We start from the raw sequence: 19049 nt of genomic DNA, 5'->3' as shown, positions 1-19049 counted from the left end.
TAGGGGCAAAAATGTGCATCCCGAACACAGTGAAAACATCCCTGCGTTGGTGGACATCCCCAGCGAACCTGCAGAGAGGGGTCCACTGGGTACAGAACCCAGACACAAACATCACAACGGACGCAAGCGCCTGGTGGATGGGGAGCGCATGTGGGGGACCAGTTCCTTCAGGGCCCATGGCCACAAAGAATAAGAGACCAATCCTCAAACTACAGGGAACTACAGGCCGTATGGCGGGTCCTACAGCAGTTAGGAAACTCGCTACAGAACCAGCATATAAGGATACTGTCGGACAATACCACCGCGGTCGCCCATATTCGGCACCAAGGGGGCACAAGGTCTCCCGCCCTGCAAAACATTGCGCAAAACATTTTCCGCTGGGCAGAGGGCCGGATCCTCTCGATCACGGCAACACATTTGAAGGGGACACTAAACCAAAAGGCGGATTTTCTCAGCAGGAGGCAAATAGACCCAGGAGAATGGTCTCTCTCCAAAGAAGCATTCAGAATCCTAACCAACCGGTGGGGGACCCCACATTTGGACCTGTTCGCAACCAGGGAGAACGCCAAAGTAAGCAACTTCTTCTCCCTCTGGCCAGGAGATCATCCTACAGCAATAGACGCCCTAGGCCAGGACTGGGGAGAGGGGCTGACGTACGCCTTTCCTCCAATACCGCTGATTCCCAGAGTCTTGCAACATTTCAGAACCCAGGTATGCACACTAATCCTGGTGATCCCCTTCTGGCCCAAGAGAAGCTGGTTCGGTCTCCTGACAACGTTGAGCGTCTAGGACCCAGTCATCTTTCCTACCTGGACAGATGTGCTATCACAGAGGCCACTGAACCACCCGGGCATAGACAGACTCCATTTGACAGCATGGCTCTTGAGGAATCCTCTCTGAGGGGGAAGGGATTCTCAGAGAGAGTGGTCGAAACGTTAATGTCCAGCAGGAAAAAGACGACCCACCTTATCTACCAGAAGGTTTGGAGAAGATTTTCCTCATGGAGACAGGGAAGGGATTCCCGGGATTCCATCCCGGATATCCCCTTGATCTTAGAGTTCTTGCAGGGGGGAGGGGGTGGGTCTAGAGATGGGCCTCTCTCCAAGTACCCTGAGGGTCCAAGTTGCAGCCCTTAGCGCTATATGTGACACAAAGTTCGCGGAGAACAGATGGGTCAGCAGGTTACTAACAGCAGCAGCTAGACTATGACCTAGGCCCATAAACATTTTTCCAGACTGGAACCTTAATTGGGCCCTAAGGGCCATGACAGCTGAACCATTCAAGCCGATCGAAGCATTACCAATAAAAATGCTTACGATCAAGACCATTTTTCTAGTAGCCATCACCTCCGCAAGGCGGGTTAGCAAGTTGCAGGCCCTGTCCATTCGCCACCCGTTCCTGAAGATCTCGGACACCAAATTAGTATTTAAAACGGACCCTGCCTTCATGCCAAAAGTAGTATCACATTTTCATAGGTCACAAGACATCATAATTCTGTGCAAGCGCGTCTAATTGGGAGATTAGACGCTGAAAATTAGACGGAGCCATGGAGACGGGGACACCAGCACAGGGAAGGTAAGTGAATAACTTCTGTATGGCTCATATTTAATGCACGATGTATATTACAAAGTGCATTAATATGGCCATACAGAAGTGCTTAACCCCACTTGCTTTCGCGAGACAACCCCTTTAAGCTCCTACCCCGGCAATTCGTTAGAATCCACTGAGGAAAGTGGGGAAGGGGGGGAGCTTTTAACCTCTCAGTATATTCCTGTCCTATCAGGAGGAGGCAATCTCAATTGGTGCTGTTGTGGAGACTCCTGGGAACCCGATTATCGGGTAGGTATAATCTATTTTTTTTGTGATCTGTAGGGTTCTTACCCTTCTCGTCAATGTATGTGCTTATTCCATGAGGGTTAAATGTAGACAAATCAAATCCTTTACTGATTCGCAGAGAGAATGGATGAATTTTTTCATCATTCAAGTCAAGGAGGAATATTTCTCCAGGCCTTTCAGGGGCAAAACGCACAAGTCCAGGATATTTCAGACCCTGGGAGAACATGCAATGGATTAGTATGCACCATAGAATATTTTAAACAAGTTCACAACCCACGTCAAGGGTCCTCGTTACCTTGTAAGTCCCTGCACTAACATCAATCAAAAAGAAAAAAAAAAAAAAAAAAAATCACAAAAAAGGGAAATATAAACAGACAAAAAAAAAAATACCACAGAAAGCCACCAAATACTTACTGATATACTAACAGGAGGGCAGCTAAAACATCCCATCCCTCAACATGCAGACAGCCAAACTGCTAAATGTAGGAGCCACCGCACAGGTGCAAGGTACTGATCAACAACCACTCATGCAACTTCCTTATATTAAGGGGGTGGCTGCTTAGTACTGTTTTCGCAAAATGAGTTAAAGAAGTATCCCAAGATTGACTTTTAGCAGACAGGTCGTGAAGAGTCACTTGAATGGGGTCCAGCAGGTGGGACTCCCATTATTGCCAAGTATAAGCAGGTCTCAGAGTTGATGACCCTCAGTTTCCCACTATAGGTGGCCATGTATTCTTTTCTATGTTAATGTGCATGCCAGGACCTATTCAGTCTCGATTACTGGACTGATCCCACTAATGTAATCCTTATACAGAAAATTCATAACAATAGATGCACATTATGACACCTCTATAAGAAATGGTATAACTCAGTAGTACATTTGAATACATAAGAATGTGTAGTGTCTCTTAGGGCCGCTCGCACCAACCATGCGGTTGTTCCAAGCTGTGATCAGCTGTTGAACTTGGTTTAAGGAAAAGGCATTACATTAACACTTTTTGATCTAAGATTTGCAAAACCAAATTCACTTGCTCTGCGATCAAAGGTTGAACCTAGAAGTAATGCATCGTGCACGGTGATTGGTGACTATAGTCAGGTGAGCATACTACCATACAGAGTGATAGTAAAAACCTGACCGCTACCAACACTAAACGTGGGTGTAATTTCACCACCCAGGAAAAGCCCATCAGGCCATCAGCTGAGTTTTCCATCTTCAATTTCAGCTGCTAAACTTTCAACTAGTTTGACCCACCAAAATGGGGGGATCAAATTGCACTTAGATTTGAACTAAGATCACGGGTTAAACCGTATTAGTGCAACGTTTTTCTACTTGATCGTAGATCAACTCTTCTTTAATCCGAGATCAACCTTTGGTGCAATTGACCCTTAGAAGGCCAAAGTGGCATCTCCCAGCGGCCATTGGGTACAACACACATGACATCCTGGAAATCATGGGCCGTGTGGCTACTGCTTTGGTGGTTCTGCCATCGCTGAGGAGGTTTAATGAACATTTATAGAGAGGTTGCAGGAAGAGAAAGGGGAGTTGGTGTTTGTCTTCTACAGCTTCTACATATCAGTGTATAGAGCAAGCTGCAAAATGTTGATGTTCACCAGCACAACTGTCAGTGAGCTCCTCTGACAACTCCGTCACCAGGCCCTCTATCCTGAACAATCAGCTGATTTATTACCAAAACAATAAAAACTTTGATCTGGTCATAAATCAGCTTAAAAGTCCATTCAGCAGAGGAGAGAGAAGGGCTGGAGACTGAGCCGCCAGATGAGATCACTGACAGATGGATTAGTGAACAGCATTCTGCAGCTTATTATAGATTGTGATATATGTAACAGCTGCAAAAGCCAAACAGTGCAACATTTATAATAAAATCTGATTGCAAGAGTAAGTTAAAAAAAAATGTCCTCCGAAGGTGTCCACAAACTTGACAAAGACTGCTAGAGGTTGAAACGTTGCCTTTTAATCGACATGGAAGAATAAAGAAAAATATTTGATTTGTACCATATATGCTGCCACAATCTTCATTATCATTTGACCTTTAATTAATGTCACTACACAAATTAGTTTCATAATATAAAGTATCTGTATAGGGGAGCTCTGTTTTTTTTTATTAAACGGGTCGTACCTAGATTACCGTTTATCACAGGACAGGTGATACAACATGATTGGTTGGGGGGGTCTCACCACTAAGACCCACCCACCTTCCCACTGCAGGGAAGGGGAGACCCGTTAGGAGGAGAGGGGACTCAGGACCCCCATTCTTAGGACTAGTGCCTTTCAGTGGAGGTCTCACCACTCGGATCAGACTTTTACCATCTATACTATGGATAGGTGATAAAAGTTAATCTTGGTAAAGCCCCTTTAGCTTGATAAATGACAATTTTCAGTGCCTTCAGCCACCACTAGGTGGAGCTAATTGCATACGGATATATAGTAACGTGCGTCCCATAGTGGTGACTTTAGGCAGCTGCTATCACAGAGTCACTGCAAGCAGTGAATGGAGTTTAGCGCCACGTCCTTTCCCACAGGTACTATAACAGTCATGTGCCCTACCTCTATGCTACATATGTCAATCCTACATGGAAAAAAAAAACCCATTGGTTGTCACTTTTGAAGGAGCTGCTAAGAAACACAACTGATTGCCATTTTAAAGTTTTACCATCAGTTCTCGAATTAATTGAAAGGTGACACAAATATGGCTGCCCTTCTTTGTGGACTTCATATAAGCTGATTGTTCCCACTGATTGGTTGCCATAACTTTTCTGAGAAGACCCTGTATACTTACAGAGCTGATGAAGGCCAGACCGTTGGGCAGAATCTCTATATCTTCAGAGCCGTATTCTGCAAAAGTAACCAGGGAGTAACAGTCATCAGCAATATGTACAAAGGGAAATAGTATCCATGCCGGCGCCCCTTTCCCCTTCCTCTCGCAGGCTCACCTCTGCTCTCCTCCCTGGTCATTCTTTGAAATGAGGGGGCAGAGCTAAGCACCACCTCATCCCACCTCCTCCCATTGATGGTTGTGGACAATGAGGGGCGGAGCCAATCTCTGCCCCTGTCCCACCCCCTCCCATTGCAAAGAGCCAGCGGGTAGCAGAGCAGAGGGAGGGAGTTTAGCAATCACGCTCCCTTCTCCGGCCGCTGTCATTGGCTCCCATAGGAGCCCATGCACGGCCAACGTATTCTGGCCCCCCAAAAAATAGTTCCAGGACTATCTTTTGGACCCGATAAAAAAACGCCTGGCGCTATATTGGCAGGCCGGGCACTTTTACATCTCAGGAATACAGCCATGTGATCTGATGCATTGGAATCCAATGCATCAGATCACAGTGTGATTACACTTGTGGTAAAGAGGCCTAAAAATGAATACAAATGAAGAGATGAGTGATAACAAAAACCATAAGGCCTCATGCACACGGGGCAAGTTGAGCAGCAGATTTCACGCTTGTCAGTAGGTGCGGGCGATCCTCTGCTCAATGTGCCCATTGATGTGTGTGTAGATTCCTCTCTCCACCAACAGAAGCGGATTTTATTTGTGGCCGCTATGTGCTGAACATAAAATCGCAGCATTCTCTATTTTAGAGCGGATATGCAGGGATGGCTTCCACTGAAGTCAATGGAAGCCATCCCTGCCACGGCACTTCTGCAATGAGCATTGCAGAAGTGTCATCGCCTAGGCGACGGCGCAGGGATATCCGCGGTACAGAAGATGATTTCTGACAGGTACGCAGGGTCGCTGAAGGATTCCTTGCGGGATTTCCCACACGGATTCCGTGCACATGAAGCCTAAGGTAGATATATCTCAAAGTTACTCAACGTTACTTTTGTTGAATATAAAGCAAAGCCGAGGCTATCGATTGGTTCAGAATGAATGAAGCAGCGGTCGACCATACATGGTGTGGCCCCATTCATTTCAGCGGGACTGCCAGAGACTGCAGGGCACTTGTACTAGGCTACATCCAGCAGCCCCATGCTCAACCGCCACTCCTGTCATTCAAGACTAGACAGGACCCCCATTTTCATAATCGTTGGTGGTCCCAGCAGTCCCCACTAGTCAGACACCAGTTAATAGGGGATGACTTGCAATCTTGGGGAAACGCTTTTAAAGTATAGCTAACCTTTTAATAAAACCTTCTGACATAGTGACAAATAAGAATTTTTGATTGAGGATCCGGGTACCGAGTCAACCATCGATTGCTAGAAGGAATGGGCAGAAGCACTTAGCTGTGCCCATTTGGTTGGCATTGCAAGTGGTGTAGAGCCCATGTACTACTCCGAGCAGCGACAGAGAAAAACAGGCACAGGGATCACAGGCACAGGGATCACAGGCACAGTGGTCGGATGAGTGCTTCTGGCTGCTCATTTTAGCGATATAGCAAATGTTTTTAAGGTTAGTTTAAGTAAAAAGAAAATCCATTGATCTTTCTACTTAGTGCGGGATCTTACATGGCTGCCACCATGAGGCAACACTTTTGCTATAAGCCCCAAGCCAATGCAGTCTGCTAAGGAGTTGGGGCTAATGCAGTGATTGTTCAGACCTGTGTGGCTTTAGGCAACCCATGCTGCCATTAGCAATGCAAATCCAAAGAGTTAGAAGAGGTCTATTAATTTCTGCTACATGAGTGTTAATCTCTTTATATTATTAACCATTAATTTCCCAAGTCCAGCTCATTTTCATAGGTCAGTGGGAATTTTACATACCGATCCCTTTCAACAGTTGACAATTCGGAAGGTCCACAGGGTCTATCTCCCTGAAGAAGTTGGCTCGATGGCTATAAAAAGAAAATAATTAGAAAGAAATGCTTTGGAAATAAATTAAGCTTTTACAATGTTTGTTAATTCTTGTCCCTGTAGATACTTCAGATTCAGCTTTACATTTGTATGCCTTGCCCCTTCAAGTGGTTGATCAGCTGTCCTCATAATAGGTCATCATAACTTGATTGGTTGGAATTAACCATTCAGGATCCCCACCCATCAGCTGATATCGAGCCAGCTGCCATTACGGACAGATCTGGAAGCAGATAGCTCTGTCCTTGCTGTAGCTGCCTGGATTGGTATTGCCTGTGTAGCTCCCATTTAATTCAGTTGGAGCTGTGTCTGCAATAATAAACCGGGCTGCTGCACTATGGACAGAGTTATCGGCTTCTGTCTCTGTCCATAAGATCAGCTGAACAGCAAGAGTCCTGAGGTGGACCCCTGCGGATCAACTACATCAATTGTAAACTTCTCGGAAACCCCTTTAAAGTATCTATTTCACAGCTGCTCCAGTGTACTATAAATGACATCATGGCTGCATGATTGCAGGGGATCAGTCCCCAAAAAGACATCTATATCTCTTGATATTAGGACACTGGTGAGAGATGGCTGGTATTGCACCAATCACATGACCAGCTAACCTGCTTTCATTGGTTCTGGTCAGCTGATCACTATGGGCAAGAAGGACATGCCATGTAGATACAACACAAATCATATCGCTAAAGGGGTGTTCCCATCTAGTAATGTTATGGCATATCAGTTTTTGATCAGTGGGGTCTGACTGCTAGGGACCCACTCCAATCCCTAGTATGAAGGGGCTCGGGCTCTTTGTTCTCAGGATCAGTGAAGTCCCAGAGTTCAGATCCCACCCATCACAAAATATTGCCATATTCTAGAGATGTGCCATAATACTATGAGGAGGGTATATTCCTCAAAGTCCGCTGATGTGAATCCAGGGCAGGGATTTTAGCAGGTGCTGTTCTATCTATTAGTTTGCACCAGGAGGCCATCTTTTAGGTACTGTTATAAAATGTTTGCTTGAGAATAAATCAATTAGTGATGGCTGTTTAAGGTGAATCTACACGGAACGACTGTCGGGTACATAAGCGCCCAACATCTGTCCCATGGACTACTGCTCTACTATCGCTCCTGTGCTCTACATAGGAGCCATAGTCATTCAAGTGAATGGAGTCGGAGCAGCCGGGGTCGTTTTGGCCACCCACCTCCCTTAACAGAAAACGCTCAAAGAGTGAGCGGCTCCTATTTACGCAATCTATTACTACCCAGGACTGTAACAAGGGGGCGCCCTCTATATTTAGAGTAAACAAGCTTTCTGCACATAGAAGAGGGTTCTTTACTTTAAAAGCAGTAAGACTATGGAACTCTCTACCAGAGGACGTGGGGATGGCAAATTCGATAAGAGTACAAGAGGGGCCTGAACACCTTTCTTGAGATTTATGACATTACAGGTTATATCACTGATTACTTAAGAAGGGTCGGTGATCCGGGGATTATTCTGATTGCCAGATTGGAGTCGGGAAGGAATTTTTTCTCCTAAAGTTGGGAAAATTGGCTTCTACTTTATTGCATTTTTTTGCCCTCCCCTGAATCAATATTGAGGGGGGGAGGGGGTGGATATATAGGCTGAAATGGACGGACAGATGTCTTTTTACAGCCTTACTCTATGCTCTTTCCTCCTGCTCTTGCTCCTCCCACAGGCTCAGAACCGAGATGTAGAATGTTTTTATTCTGCACCCCAGTTTTTGTTTTAAGTTCATATTCTGTACTTTGGCCCTTATATTCTAGCTGTGGAAATAGATATATTTGTCCTGTTTAGTCGGGATGTTAAACCTACTAGTGAAAACATGTTGAAACATTCTGTTGGCATATTCCCTGAGGGCCCTTTTATACATGATAACCTGTAGGGCGCAGATGCCTGGCAGGTCGTCCCAGTGATGATCGATCCTGTGCCTTTACATAGGAATGAGCATTGCTGACTGAATAGAGGTGAAGCAGGAGGGGAGGAAAAACAGCAAGACTGAAACAAAACCCGCAATAACAGATATATAGGTCCGCATTGGAGCTGTATACATAACAGGCGATTTTCACTTGAAGGGAACCTGTAGGGTACTTTCTGCTGTGCTCACTGGGGGCAGCACATTATAGTGACAAAATGTGATTGTTCTCAGTAAGAGAAACCAAGTAATCTTGTAGATATGATACCTTTTAATGGCTAAACAAAAATACATGACATTAAAGCAAGCTTTTGGGAATATCTCGCCCCCTTTATCAGGCTAACGAATGAAATTAGTTTGGATGGCACATAATTCTAAAATACAGATGCAGAGGAAAGGGGAACATACTCCTCTTGATCTAAATAAATTTGCTGCTCTGGGTTTCCTCCTCTGTGGAGGAAATTTGAGACTATTTTGCACTCAAAACAGACAAACTGAGCTGAGAAATCGTAAATCAGTCCACTGAGCTCAGGACAGTTTTATGATGTGTCTTATCTCTCCTTCAACCTGCATATGGAAGGAGATACAGCACTACCTATTGGATGGCAACATTACTACAAGTCAAGATCTGAATTTTTAGGAAGTTTTACAGAAAGAAGAAAAAAAAATTATGATTGGGAAGAGGACATCTTTCTCCACCTCCTTCAGACTTTTCATATTTTTCACTTATGCAAGAACCCCAGCTGAGGTTCATTCCATTCTTGAGGGTATCAAACATGACCATAAATTTGTACTCCAAAATTCTTCTGTGACACTGCAACTTGAAATTGCCCTTCAGTATAATAACTCTCATCTGCTCTATGCTGTGTCCCTGACCACAAAAATGTTTTGCCACAGGTAGTTCAGCCTTTCCCTCTCTAATTGAGTGATGATGAGAGCTCATCCTGGCTCTCAGTTTTTGTCCTGTTTCCCTGATATAAAGCCCCCCAATAGGTCATTTACTGCACCAGATCAGGTACACAACATTGGACGTGGAACATGTGAATGTCCCTGGGATCTTCTAGCCCTGCTGTGTGTTGGGGTTCCATATCCTGTCCACAGTCAGCGTATGTGAGCAGGTCTTGCAGCTCCCTACCTTACAGGGATAAGTTCCTTTTTGTGTGTCAGATTGCCCTCTGTTGTCTAAATCCAAATGGGACTCCCTTAACCCTTTTAGTGGCATGCCCAGAAAATAATATTTTTAAAAAAAGTGTTGAAATGTGCTGAAGACTACCTAAACCTGCCACTAAAGGGGTTACTCTCTGAGGTTATTCTAGTTAATTCTGCCAGAGGTTCCATAATCATTATGAACAATAGGGAAAGAGGCGAGTACCATTTGTAATATCAAAAGGAGTGGATAAAGCCCTATCCATGAGCATGCTAGCAGACGGTGAGGGGTATAAGGCTCGAACCGCTTACAGGAACGCATCTCGTTTTCCAAATTGCTCAAGGGTAGCAAATGCAAACCCCCAGTGAAGTCCATTGAGCCCCTTCTCTGCATCCAGGGCAAGGAAGAGAGAAAGTGCTCGACTTGACCCCAGAGATGACAGCAGATTCAATGCCCCCCTCGTACCATCCACAGATTTTCTTCCTTTAGTAAAACTCACTTGATCTTTTTGTACTATTTCTGGAAGAACTTACATAATTCTTGTGGCTAAAATTTTTGAGTAGATTTTAGTATCTGAGTTAGGCCACCTGCACATGGGCGGAAGTCCCGTGGGATTTCCACCACTAAAAGCCTGCATAGGAGTGCATTACAATACGCACTACTATGCAGACGGCCGCGGTTTGGCCGCGAGAAATCTCGCGCAGCATGTCCTACTTCTGTGCGGGGCTCGCAGAGCTGCGCACAGAAATGTCCCTCACCCGGCCGCCGGCTCCGGTCTGCGCATGCGCTGGCTGCCCGGCAGCCGGCACATGAAAGAGCCGGGGCCGCCGGGCGCGGGTAAGTACGCGCTCCTCCCTGCAGGCGCTGGGGCCGGGTCCCACGGCGAAAATCCTCGTCGCCGGATCCGACCCGCCGTCTGCAGGTGGCCTAAAGAAGAGATATTGGTCCAAAATTAACCAGGGTAGTAGTCGCTTTACCTGGTTTAGGTAAAGTAACAATGCACGCTTGAAGCATTTCAGCTGGTAGGTTCCCTCCTGTCACTGCGTCATTACATGAAGATACCAGGTATGGAGAAAGGATGGGAGAAAACAGTTTATAATATTCATTCGAAAACCTGTCCGGCCCTGGGGATTTAACATTTTTTAGACCATTAATAACTTTGGATACTTCTGGAAGAGAAATTGGTTTGTCTAGATTCTGTACTTTATTACCTATGGTGAGAAGGTTTGTTCTCAAATTTTGTCTTTGCGCCATCAAATCAGACTGATAATTGCTGGCCAAGGAGTTCTGCAACTCTTGTTCTTTCTTTTGTATTTTATGTAAGTTAATCTGTGTGTTTTCTTTTGTTTCTATTTCGTTGTGCACCAAGCTTAAATCAAAGTTCCTCTAATAACTGCTTTATGTGCATTCCAGAGAGTAAAGTTGCTAATTTTTGGGTTTGAGTTTAGGTTAAAATATTCATTTATAGCTTCATTAATTAGTGATTGATAAATGGGAGATTTAAGTAGAGTTATATTGTTTTGCCAGATCTTGTTCGTATTATGGGAAGGGCCTAAAGCAAGTTTCAAGTAGATTGGCGAGTGATCAGACCAGCTACAACTGGCATATGTATAGAAGGTAATCTAAATTAGCTCAAGTAGGAGGAACGTGACCCCAGGATCTGGGGGTCTTCTTTTTTTTCTTGAATCAACATTTATTGACTTTTTCAAATATTATACAGATACTTCACAGTATCGACATCTAGAGATCTAGGGCAATGATAGTGAACCTTTTAGAGACCAAGTGCCCAAACCGCAACCCAAAACCCACTTATTTACTGCAAAGTGCCAACACATCAGGGGGCGGGGCTTATCACGACATACTATTTTACCCCCATCATTCTAAAAAGGACAGGGACAGTTTTAACAGCGTGCATATTGACTGCTTTTTGGACGCAGAAATACTGTCGTATGTCCTCAGCAGAAACTTCAGTTGCAAATTCTGCAGCATTTCCGCATTCCAAAAAGTGGTCAAAATCTGCACCCTGTCTATTTTGAAACAGCCCTGCACATTTTTGCCACATGAAAGCATACCCCAGCAATAATAGCGACCCCCACCAGTGGCGCCAGCGACCCCCCCCCCAGTGGCACCTAGTATCACAGTGAACCCCCCCTCCCAGCGGCCCCCAGTATCACAGTCACCCTCGCCTCCCCAGCATCACAGTGCCCCCTCAACAGCCCCCAGTATCACAGTGCCCCCCAGCAGCCCCCTGTATCAGTTACCCCCCAGCAGCCCCCTGTATCAGTTACCCCCCCAGCATCACAGTGACCCCCCAGCAGCCCCCAGTATCAGTGCGTCCCACCCCCAGCAGCCCTGTTCCCCCCCCAGCAGCCCCCAGTATCACAGTTACCCCATCCCCCAACGCCCCAGTATCAGTGACCCCAGCATCACAGTGACACCACCACCCCCCAGTATCACAGAGACCCCTCCCCACGCCCCAGTATCACAGTGCCTGCCCCCCCACAGCAGCCCCTAGTATCACAGTCCCCCCCTCCCTCACACACAAACAGCGTCCCCCAGTATCAGTGACCCCCCCACAGCGGCCCCCAGTGGCAATAGTAACCCCCCCACAGCGGCCCACAGTAGCAATAGTGACACCCCCACAGCGGCCCACAGTAGCAATAGTGACACCCCCACAGCAGCAATAGTGACACCCCACAGCGGCTTCTGATTCCCCCTTCACCCCTGAGACCCACTTACTTATACCCTCCTCCTCATGAAAGCACCACTCCTCCTCTGTCCGGCGCGCCCTCCAGTAACACTGTTTGCAGATGCACACTGACATTAGTGTGCTCCTGGACGCCTCCTCCCCCTGTTCTCGTGGAACCAAGTAGGAGTCATCAAGGGAGGAGGGAGGAGGATCCCGACTGCACACTGATGTCACAGTGTGTGCCGGGATCAGTGCTGCTGAGTGAATGCTGGCAGGGGAGCCACGGCCCTTGCCGGTATTCACTATAGTGGTGAGCGGCTGATGTCGACGCGTGCCAGCAGGGAGGGCTCTCCGCCTCTGGTAAGCGTGCCATAGGTTTGCCACCACTGTTCTAGGGTCTCAATAACCCCCACGAGAATATACTTTACTGATAACCTGCAATAATATTATACCCCTTCTATTAGGGGGTGATGGAACCACCTCATTGACATACATAATTTCTCCTACAGCGATACCAGAAACTGCCAAATAAAAAACAGAATACAACTAGAACATACATACATAAATACATACATGCTGCCAGGGAGAGTCTTGACTCACATCACACAACACTGCTTATTCAATCAAGGATCTTTCCGCAACAACCGCCAGGGATTCCAAATAAGCAAGAACTTTTCATGCGTGCCCTTCAACCAGCTAGTGAGCTTCTCGAGATTGTACAAAGTCAACTTTATCTTTCCATTGCCCTAGAGTCTGAGATGATTTTTGAAGCCAAAAGGCGTGGAATCAGAGTCTTGGCAGCGTCAATAGGAAAAGCCAATAACTCAATTTTCAATGCGTGGAAATGCACAGATGTCCACCAGAGAAACACCATTTCAGGAGTGATAGTCAGCTCCACAGAAGCTAGCCTTCTCATAATCTCCTCCACCTTCTGCCAGAAGGACACAACCAACGCACAGTCCCACCAAATATGCAGAAAAGAACCGATGCTGAGATCACACCTCTACCATCTATTATGGGGAGCCAATTTATGGTCAAACCGCTGCGGCGGTCTTAACAAGCTGCTCCTGGAACTGCATGAAGGCGAGCGTTCCCGGGGCTTCTTGTAAATTACGGATTACAGGTAGCGATCTAAATAACGCCGGGCTCTCACGGCCGTATGCAGAATCCGCTTGTGGAGGCCCGCAGCGGATTCCAGCTCTGAGCCTGGCTGTGACCCTGCATACGGCCATGTACTGCGCATAACTGCCTACTCGCACAGACGGTCATGTGCAGTACACCGTTTTTTGTTTATATTTCCCGCGCCGTCGCTTAGAGATGACCCGGGTAACCCGCAGTCCGTACACAATGTGTTTGCATATGGGCTGCGAGTATATCCGCGGTCATAGAGTACAATGGGCTCTAGGTCGCGGTAAAATATAACATGCTGTGTTCTGTTTTCTGCGTGTGGATGCCGTAATTCCGACCCGCTAATTGGGGGGGATTGTGTAATCCAATGCATGCGATTGATCCGTGGATTACCGCTGATCAAGCGCATGCAGAACCCGTAATTCCTCTCTGGTCATGTGTGACCGGCCTAATGTTAGATCGCTACTTTATCATGTGACCGGGGACCGCTCAGCGAGGCCACCGGTCACTGCTCCAAGCACTCAGCGACCGTTGGTCGCTGGGAGCAAGGAGATTTAAAATCTCCTGGGCTCCCTGGCTCCTGCGAATGTGTCCGGCATTTTGCCGGCGGGCGCATGCGCAGCAGCCGGAAGGCTCCATGGAGGATAATCGCATCTGGATTCAAATGCGGAAGCCTCCGAGAAGATGTTTCATCTCCCCCAACCGATCGCATCTGTGAGGGGAGATGAAACTTCCACTTTTTAAAGAACTTTTACGTGATCGCCATTATGCATTGGATAACGGTGATCACGTGACCAGTAACCACATACCGCGGCTCCCCGTGACATCTCCAGGCTCTTGGCTACCTTTGGTAGCCAGCAGCAGGGAGATTTTAAATTTCTTGGGCAATCTTTCACTTTTGCGCATGCGTTCGCCATCATGCTGACGGACGCATGCGCTAAAGCTGGGGTAAGGTCCACGGATCAACATCCCACCAGGGAACAAATCCGGGACCTTGGGTACGTAATTTCATCCCTCCTTACAGATACAATCCGTAAGGGGGGGATGAAACTTTCACTTTTTAAACTTTTTTAAACTTTTTTTTAAAACTTTTTAACTTTTTATGATCACCGTTATCCGATAGATAACGGTGATCATATCACTGGAAACCGCATACAGCGGTTCCCAGTCATATCTCCCTGCACTCGGCTATCTGTGACAGCCGGGTGCAGGGAGATTTTGAATTTGCCGGGCTCGCCGGCCTTCTGCGCAGGCGCACCACATCGGCACATGCGCAGAAGCCAGCGGGGGTCCGGAGACCAGCCGGAGGACATGAAGGAAGCGGGGTGAGTATTTTCACCTTCCCTCATGGATCCGATCCATGAGGGGAGGTGAAACTTTTCTTTTTTTCCACACTTTTCTTCCCCTTTCTGTGATCGCCGTTATCCATTGGATAACGGTGATCGCTGTACCGGGGACCGCTCACCGCGGTCCCCGCTGCCATCTCCTGCCTCCCGGCTACCTACAGGAGCCGGGAGCCAGGAGATTTTAAAATTCCCGGGCCGCCAGGCCTTCTGCGCAGGCGGCTGACGTAATGCCACCTGGCGCGCATGCGCAGAACGCCGGCTTCGGGGCCTGGAGCATCAGGACAGCGGGGAGCAGTGCAGTGGACCTCGGTGAGTATTTTCAGGTGCCCTGATGGATCCGATCCATCAGGGCAGCTGAATCTTTAACTTTTTTTGCACTTTTATTTACTTTTTTGCACTGCTGGGGAGGGGGGGGGGGGGGGTCCGTGCAGCCCGGGATGACAGCTCCATGCTGCTGTCGGCTACCTGCGGACACCGCCAGCATGGAGCTGTCACGTCCAGAGCCCGAGGGGGTTTATTCTCTGCAGGACACGTTTTTACGTCCTCAGAGAATAAAGCCCACTTCGGGAGGACGTAAAAACACTATGGGCTGGTCGTTAAGGGGTTAATATATCTGGTGCATGTCAAAACCACGCCCCCTTTTGGAGACACTGGCACACTGTTGGGCATGGCGCACCCTTCTCTGACACGCCAACAACTTGTCCAAAATAATTTGCACCAGAATTTTGGCACAACTTACGACAATTCTTGCAGACTAATAAATCTGCCTCAATTTATTGGATACGCAGTTACAAGCTGTTCACGGCAAGCTGGGACTTGTAGTTTTCAGGAGTATATACACAGAGGATACTGCTACGCAACATGTGGCTTTCTAGCTGTACTGAAACTACAACTTCCATCAAATCCAAACATAGGCCGGTTTCACATGGCCTAGAAACTGGCGCAAGATTTGTGCGTTGTAAGACAATGGATCAGAGCGGCAGCATGTATCGGCTGGGCGTGGAAACACGGCTGATATATGCTCGTGTGAATCCATCCTAAGGGCTTATTCAGACGTGCGTACATCAGTCAGGTTTTCAAGCCCGTCTTATATATGCTATCCCTCTCTGCAGGGGGAGGAGGTGGGCCGGGAGCAGTGCACTGAGCTCCCGCCCCTCACCACTATTTGCAATGGGAGGGGGCAGGAGGGAGTGGAATTTAGGTCCACTCCCGTTCCAGGCCTCCCACTGCAAACAGTGGTGAGGGGCGGGAGCTCAGTGCACTGCTCCCAGCCCGTCCCGCCTCCTCCCCCTGCAGAGAGGGACAGCGTATACTGTCCGGGCGTGAAAACACGGCCGATATACGGACGTCTGAATAAGCCATAAGGCTGTATGTACACAGACAAGTACAATATAGGTCCACGAAAAATCTGACCTGCAGCATATTGCACTTTCTATTTCAGCGATTGCGATGCGTCTTGGCTTTAACAATGCATGGCCATACATGCGATTTTTTTACATGCGCATTTCATACACATTAAAAAAAGGAAACGCATGCTGTTCTAATAGGTAAAATGAAAAGACAAAAACCCACATTGTGCTGGCATGCAAATTATATGGCATGCAGATGAGATGCAATTTTCTTTATGCACCCATAGAAAATAATTGGCAATGCTTTAATAAGACTAGTCCCCAAAAATAGGACGTGCTGCAACTTCTCATTTTTTAGATCTGAAACAAAAGTCACCTAAGTGTATAAACCCATTGAAAATCCCTCAGGCTGTATTTACAAGGGCGCAAAATTTGTGCGAGTTCCATCCAATGTGATATGAATCATGAAGTTGCACAAGTTTCTTGCCTCTGAGAATACAACGTAAGGAGAGACATAACAGCAGCATCCTGGGATTCGGAGTCTTAGAACAGGTGAAGAGCTGCAGGTAGAAGACGCTGCCCTATGGGGTCACTAAGGTGAGAGCTGTAGGTGTGAGATGCTGCTCTATGGGGTCACTAAGGTGAGAGCTGCAGGTGTGAGACGCTGCCCTATGGGGGTCACTAAGGTGAGAGATGCAGGTGAGAGACGCTGCCCTATGGGGGTCACTAAGGTGAGAGCTGCAGGTGGGAGACGCTGCCCTATGGAGTCACTAAGGTGAGAGCTGCAGGTGGGAGACGCTGCCCTATGGAGTCACTAAGGTGAGAGCTGCAGGTGGGAGACGCTGCCCTATGGGGTCACTAAGGTGAGAGCTGCAGGTGGGAGACGCTGCCCTATGGGGTCACTAAGGTGAGAGCTGCAGGTGGGAGACGCTGCCCTATGGGGTCACTAAGGTGAAGAGCTGCAGGTGGGAGACGCTGCCCTATGGGGTCACAAAGGTGAAGAGCTGCAGGTGGGAGACGCTGCCCTATGGGGTCACTAAGGTGAAGAGCTGCAGGTGGGAGACGCTGCCCTATGGGGTCACTAAGGTGAAGAGCAGCAGGTGGGAGACGCTGCCCTATGGGGTCACTAAGGTGAAGAGCTGCAGGTGGGAGACGCTGCCCTGTGGGGTCACTAAGGTGAAGAGCTGCAGGTGGGAGACGCTGCCCTGTGGGGTCACTAAGGTGAAGAGCTGCAGGTGGGAGACGCTGCCCTATGGGGTCATTAAGGTGAAGAGCTGCAGGTGGGAGACGCTGCCCTATGGGGTCACTAAGGTGAAGAGCTGCAGGTGGGAGACGCGGCCCTATGGGGTCACTAAGGTGAGAGCTGCAGGTGGGAGACGCGGCCCTATGGGGTCACTAAGGTGAGAGCTGCAGGTGGGAGACGCTGCTCTATGGGGTCACTAAGGTGAGAGCTGCAGGTGGGAGACGCTGCTCTATGGGGTCACTAAGCAGCACACGTGTAATAAATACAAATAAAGCTCAGAATAGAAGGGTCTTAATCTACAACAGGAAATACTAATAGATGCAACAAAGCCCCCCTCCCCCCCCCCTCCCCCTCCCCCTCCTACTACATTATATAAGGGGCACTACAAGATCCCACTCTGCTTGCACAATAGCATGTTGGGACTGCTGATCCTACAGACACGGATGGTTTTGTTATATTGTGACAAATCTGGTAAATAAATATTAAGGAGCAACATAAAATAACCAATGTATCATAATAGGAGTATCCTTCCCCTCTAGTACCGTGGGAATCAGCTACAAGTTCATACAAAGTAACTACTTACATGAACTGCACCAGTCTCTCCCCCAGAACAGCCAGGAGCACCCCAATAATGGTCAGTTTGAGTAGAGTCCCCATGTTTGTAGAGCTCACTGTAAGGTCCACCTGTAACAGATAAGAAGAAGCAAAGATCCCTGATAACAAACAGATGTAGTGGGAGCTGCTGTGAGTGCTCCGCCTGTGTGTGATCAGCGCATGGCAGGAATGCTGCCTGCCTAGGGGGAATTCTCCAACGATGTGCATACATTACTATACATTACTATCAACTGCCTGAAGTTTTCTTGTAAACTGGAGATGTAAAATAATTGCAATAATAATCTTTATATATATAGCACCAGCATATTACGCAGCGCTTTACGAAGTCAGACGTCATATACAATACTACACTGATAACTGGAAAAATAGGAACTCACAAGTGCTTATCTATGGAAGAAGAAACATGTAAATTCTAATGGTCCATTTAGACGGGACGAATGTCGGGCAAATAATGGTCAACACTCGTCCCTGTGTGTCCTTGTTGCTGTACGGGAGCTAGTATCGCTGGCTCGCTCACAGAGCGGCCAGCAGGGGGTGGGGAGGCTGCTGGAGATTTCTCTCCTCGTATTCCCCCACCACTTTCCATTGACTTAACATAGTGGCTGTTCAGTACTGAACTGCAGCTATTTACACTGAACGATGATTGTTCAGCTCATTATCCATCGTTTATGTAGCATAAGCAATGGACGATGAGCAGAACACTGATCGCTCAGTGTAAATAGCAGCCATTCAGTAAGATGTTAAGTCAATGGAGAGGGGCAGAGGAGTGCGAGGAGAGAAATCTCCTGTAGCCTCCGCACTGTGAGCCAGTGATACTAGCTCCCGTGCAGCAGCACAGGAGAGTGTATGTGCAGGGATATACGTTTGCCCGACATTCGTCCCATCCAAATGAGCCTTAAGTCCCTGTTTACTATATAGTAGTGATTGGCCTGGTGATAAAGTTGGATTGGATCATCCCAACTCAATTTTTAGC

The 19049-nt window shown here is 47.5% G+C and overlaps 1 protein-coding gene across 1 annotated transcript in view; it reads right to left on the bottom strand.

Annotated features, from left to right (window-relative positions):
• LOC136586974 (serum paraoxonase/arylesterase 2-like) overlaps nt 1–18200 on the bottom strand; it is a 36647-nt gene extending 18447 nt beyond the window's left edge. Inside the window, exons 1-4 of the mRNA XM_066585345.1 lie at nt 18045–18200; nt 6551–6621; nt 4635–4690; nt 1882–2050 (exon numbers count right to left, since the gene is read on the bottom strand). Coding sequence (XP_066441442.1) covers nt 1882–2050; nt 4635–4690; nt 6551–6621; nt 18045–18118 — 370 coding nt within the window. The 5' untranslated portion in view covers nt 18119–18200. The remainder of the gene's footprint in view (nt 1–1881; nt 2051–4634; nt 4691–6550; nt 6622–18044) is intronic.
• Nucleotides 18201–19049: the final 849 nt, after the last annotated feature.

This window comes from Eleutherodactylus coqui, chromosome 12 (genome assembly GCF_035609145.1).
Source record: "Eleutherodactylus coqui strain aEleCoq1 chromosome 12, aEleCoq1.hap1, whole genome shotgun sequence".
NCBI classification, from domain to species: domain Eukaryota; kingdom Metazoa; phylum Chordata; class Amphibia; order Anura; family Eleutherodactylidae; genus Eleutherodactylus; species Eleutherodactylus coqui.
This window is presented reverse-complemented; position numbering and strand designations above follow the sequence as displayed.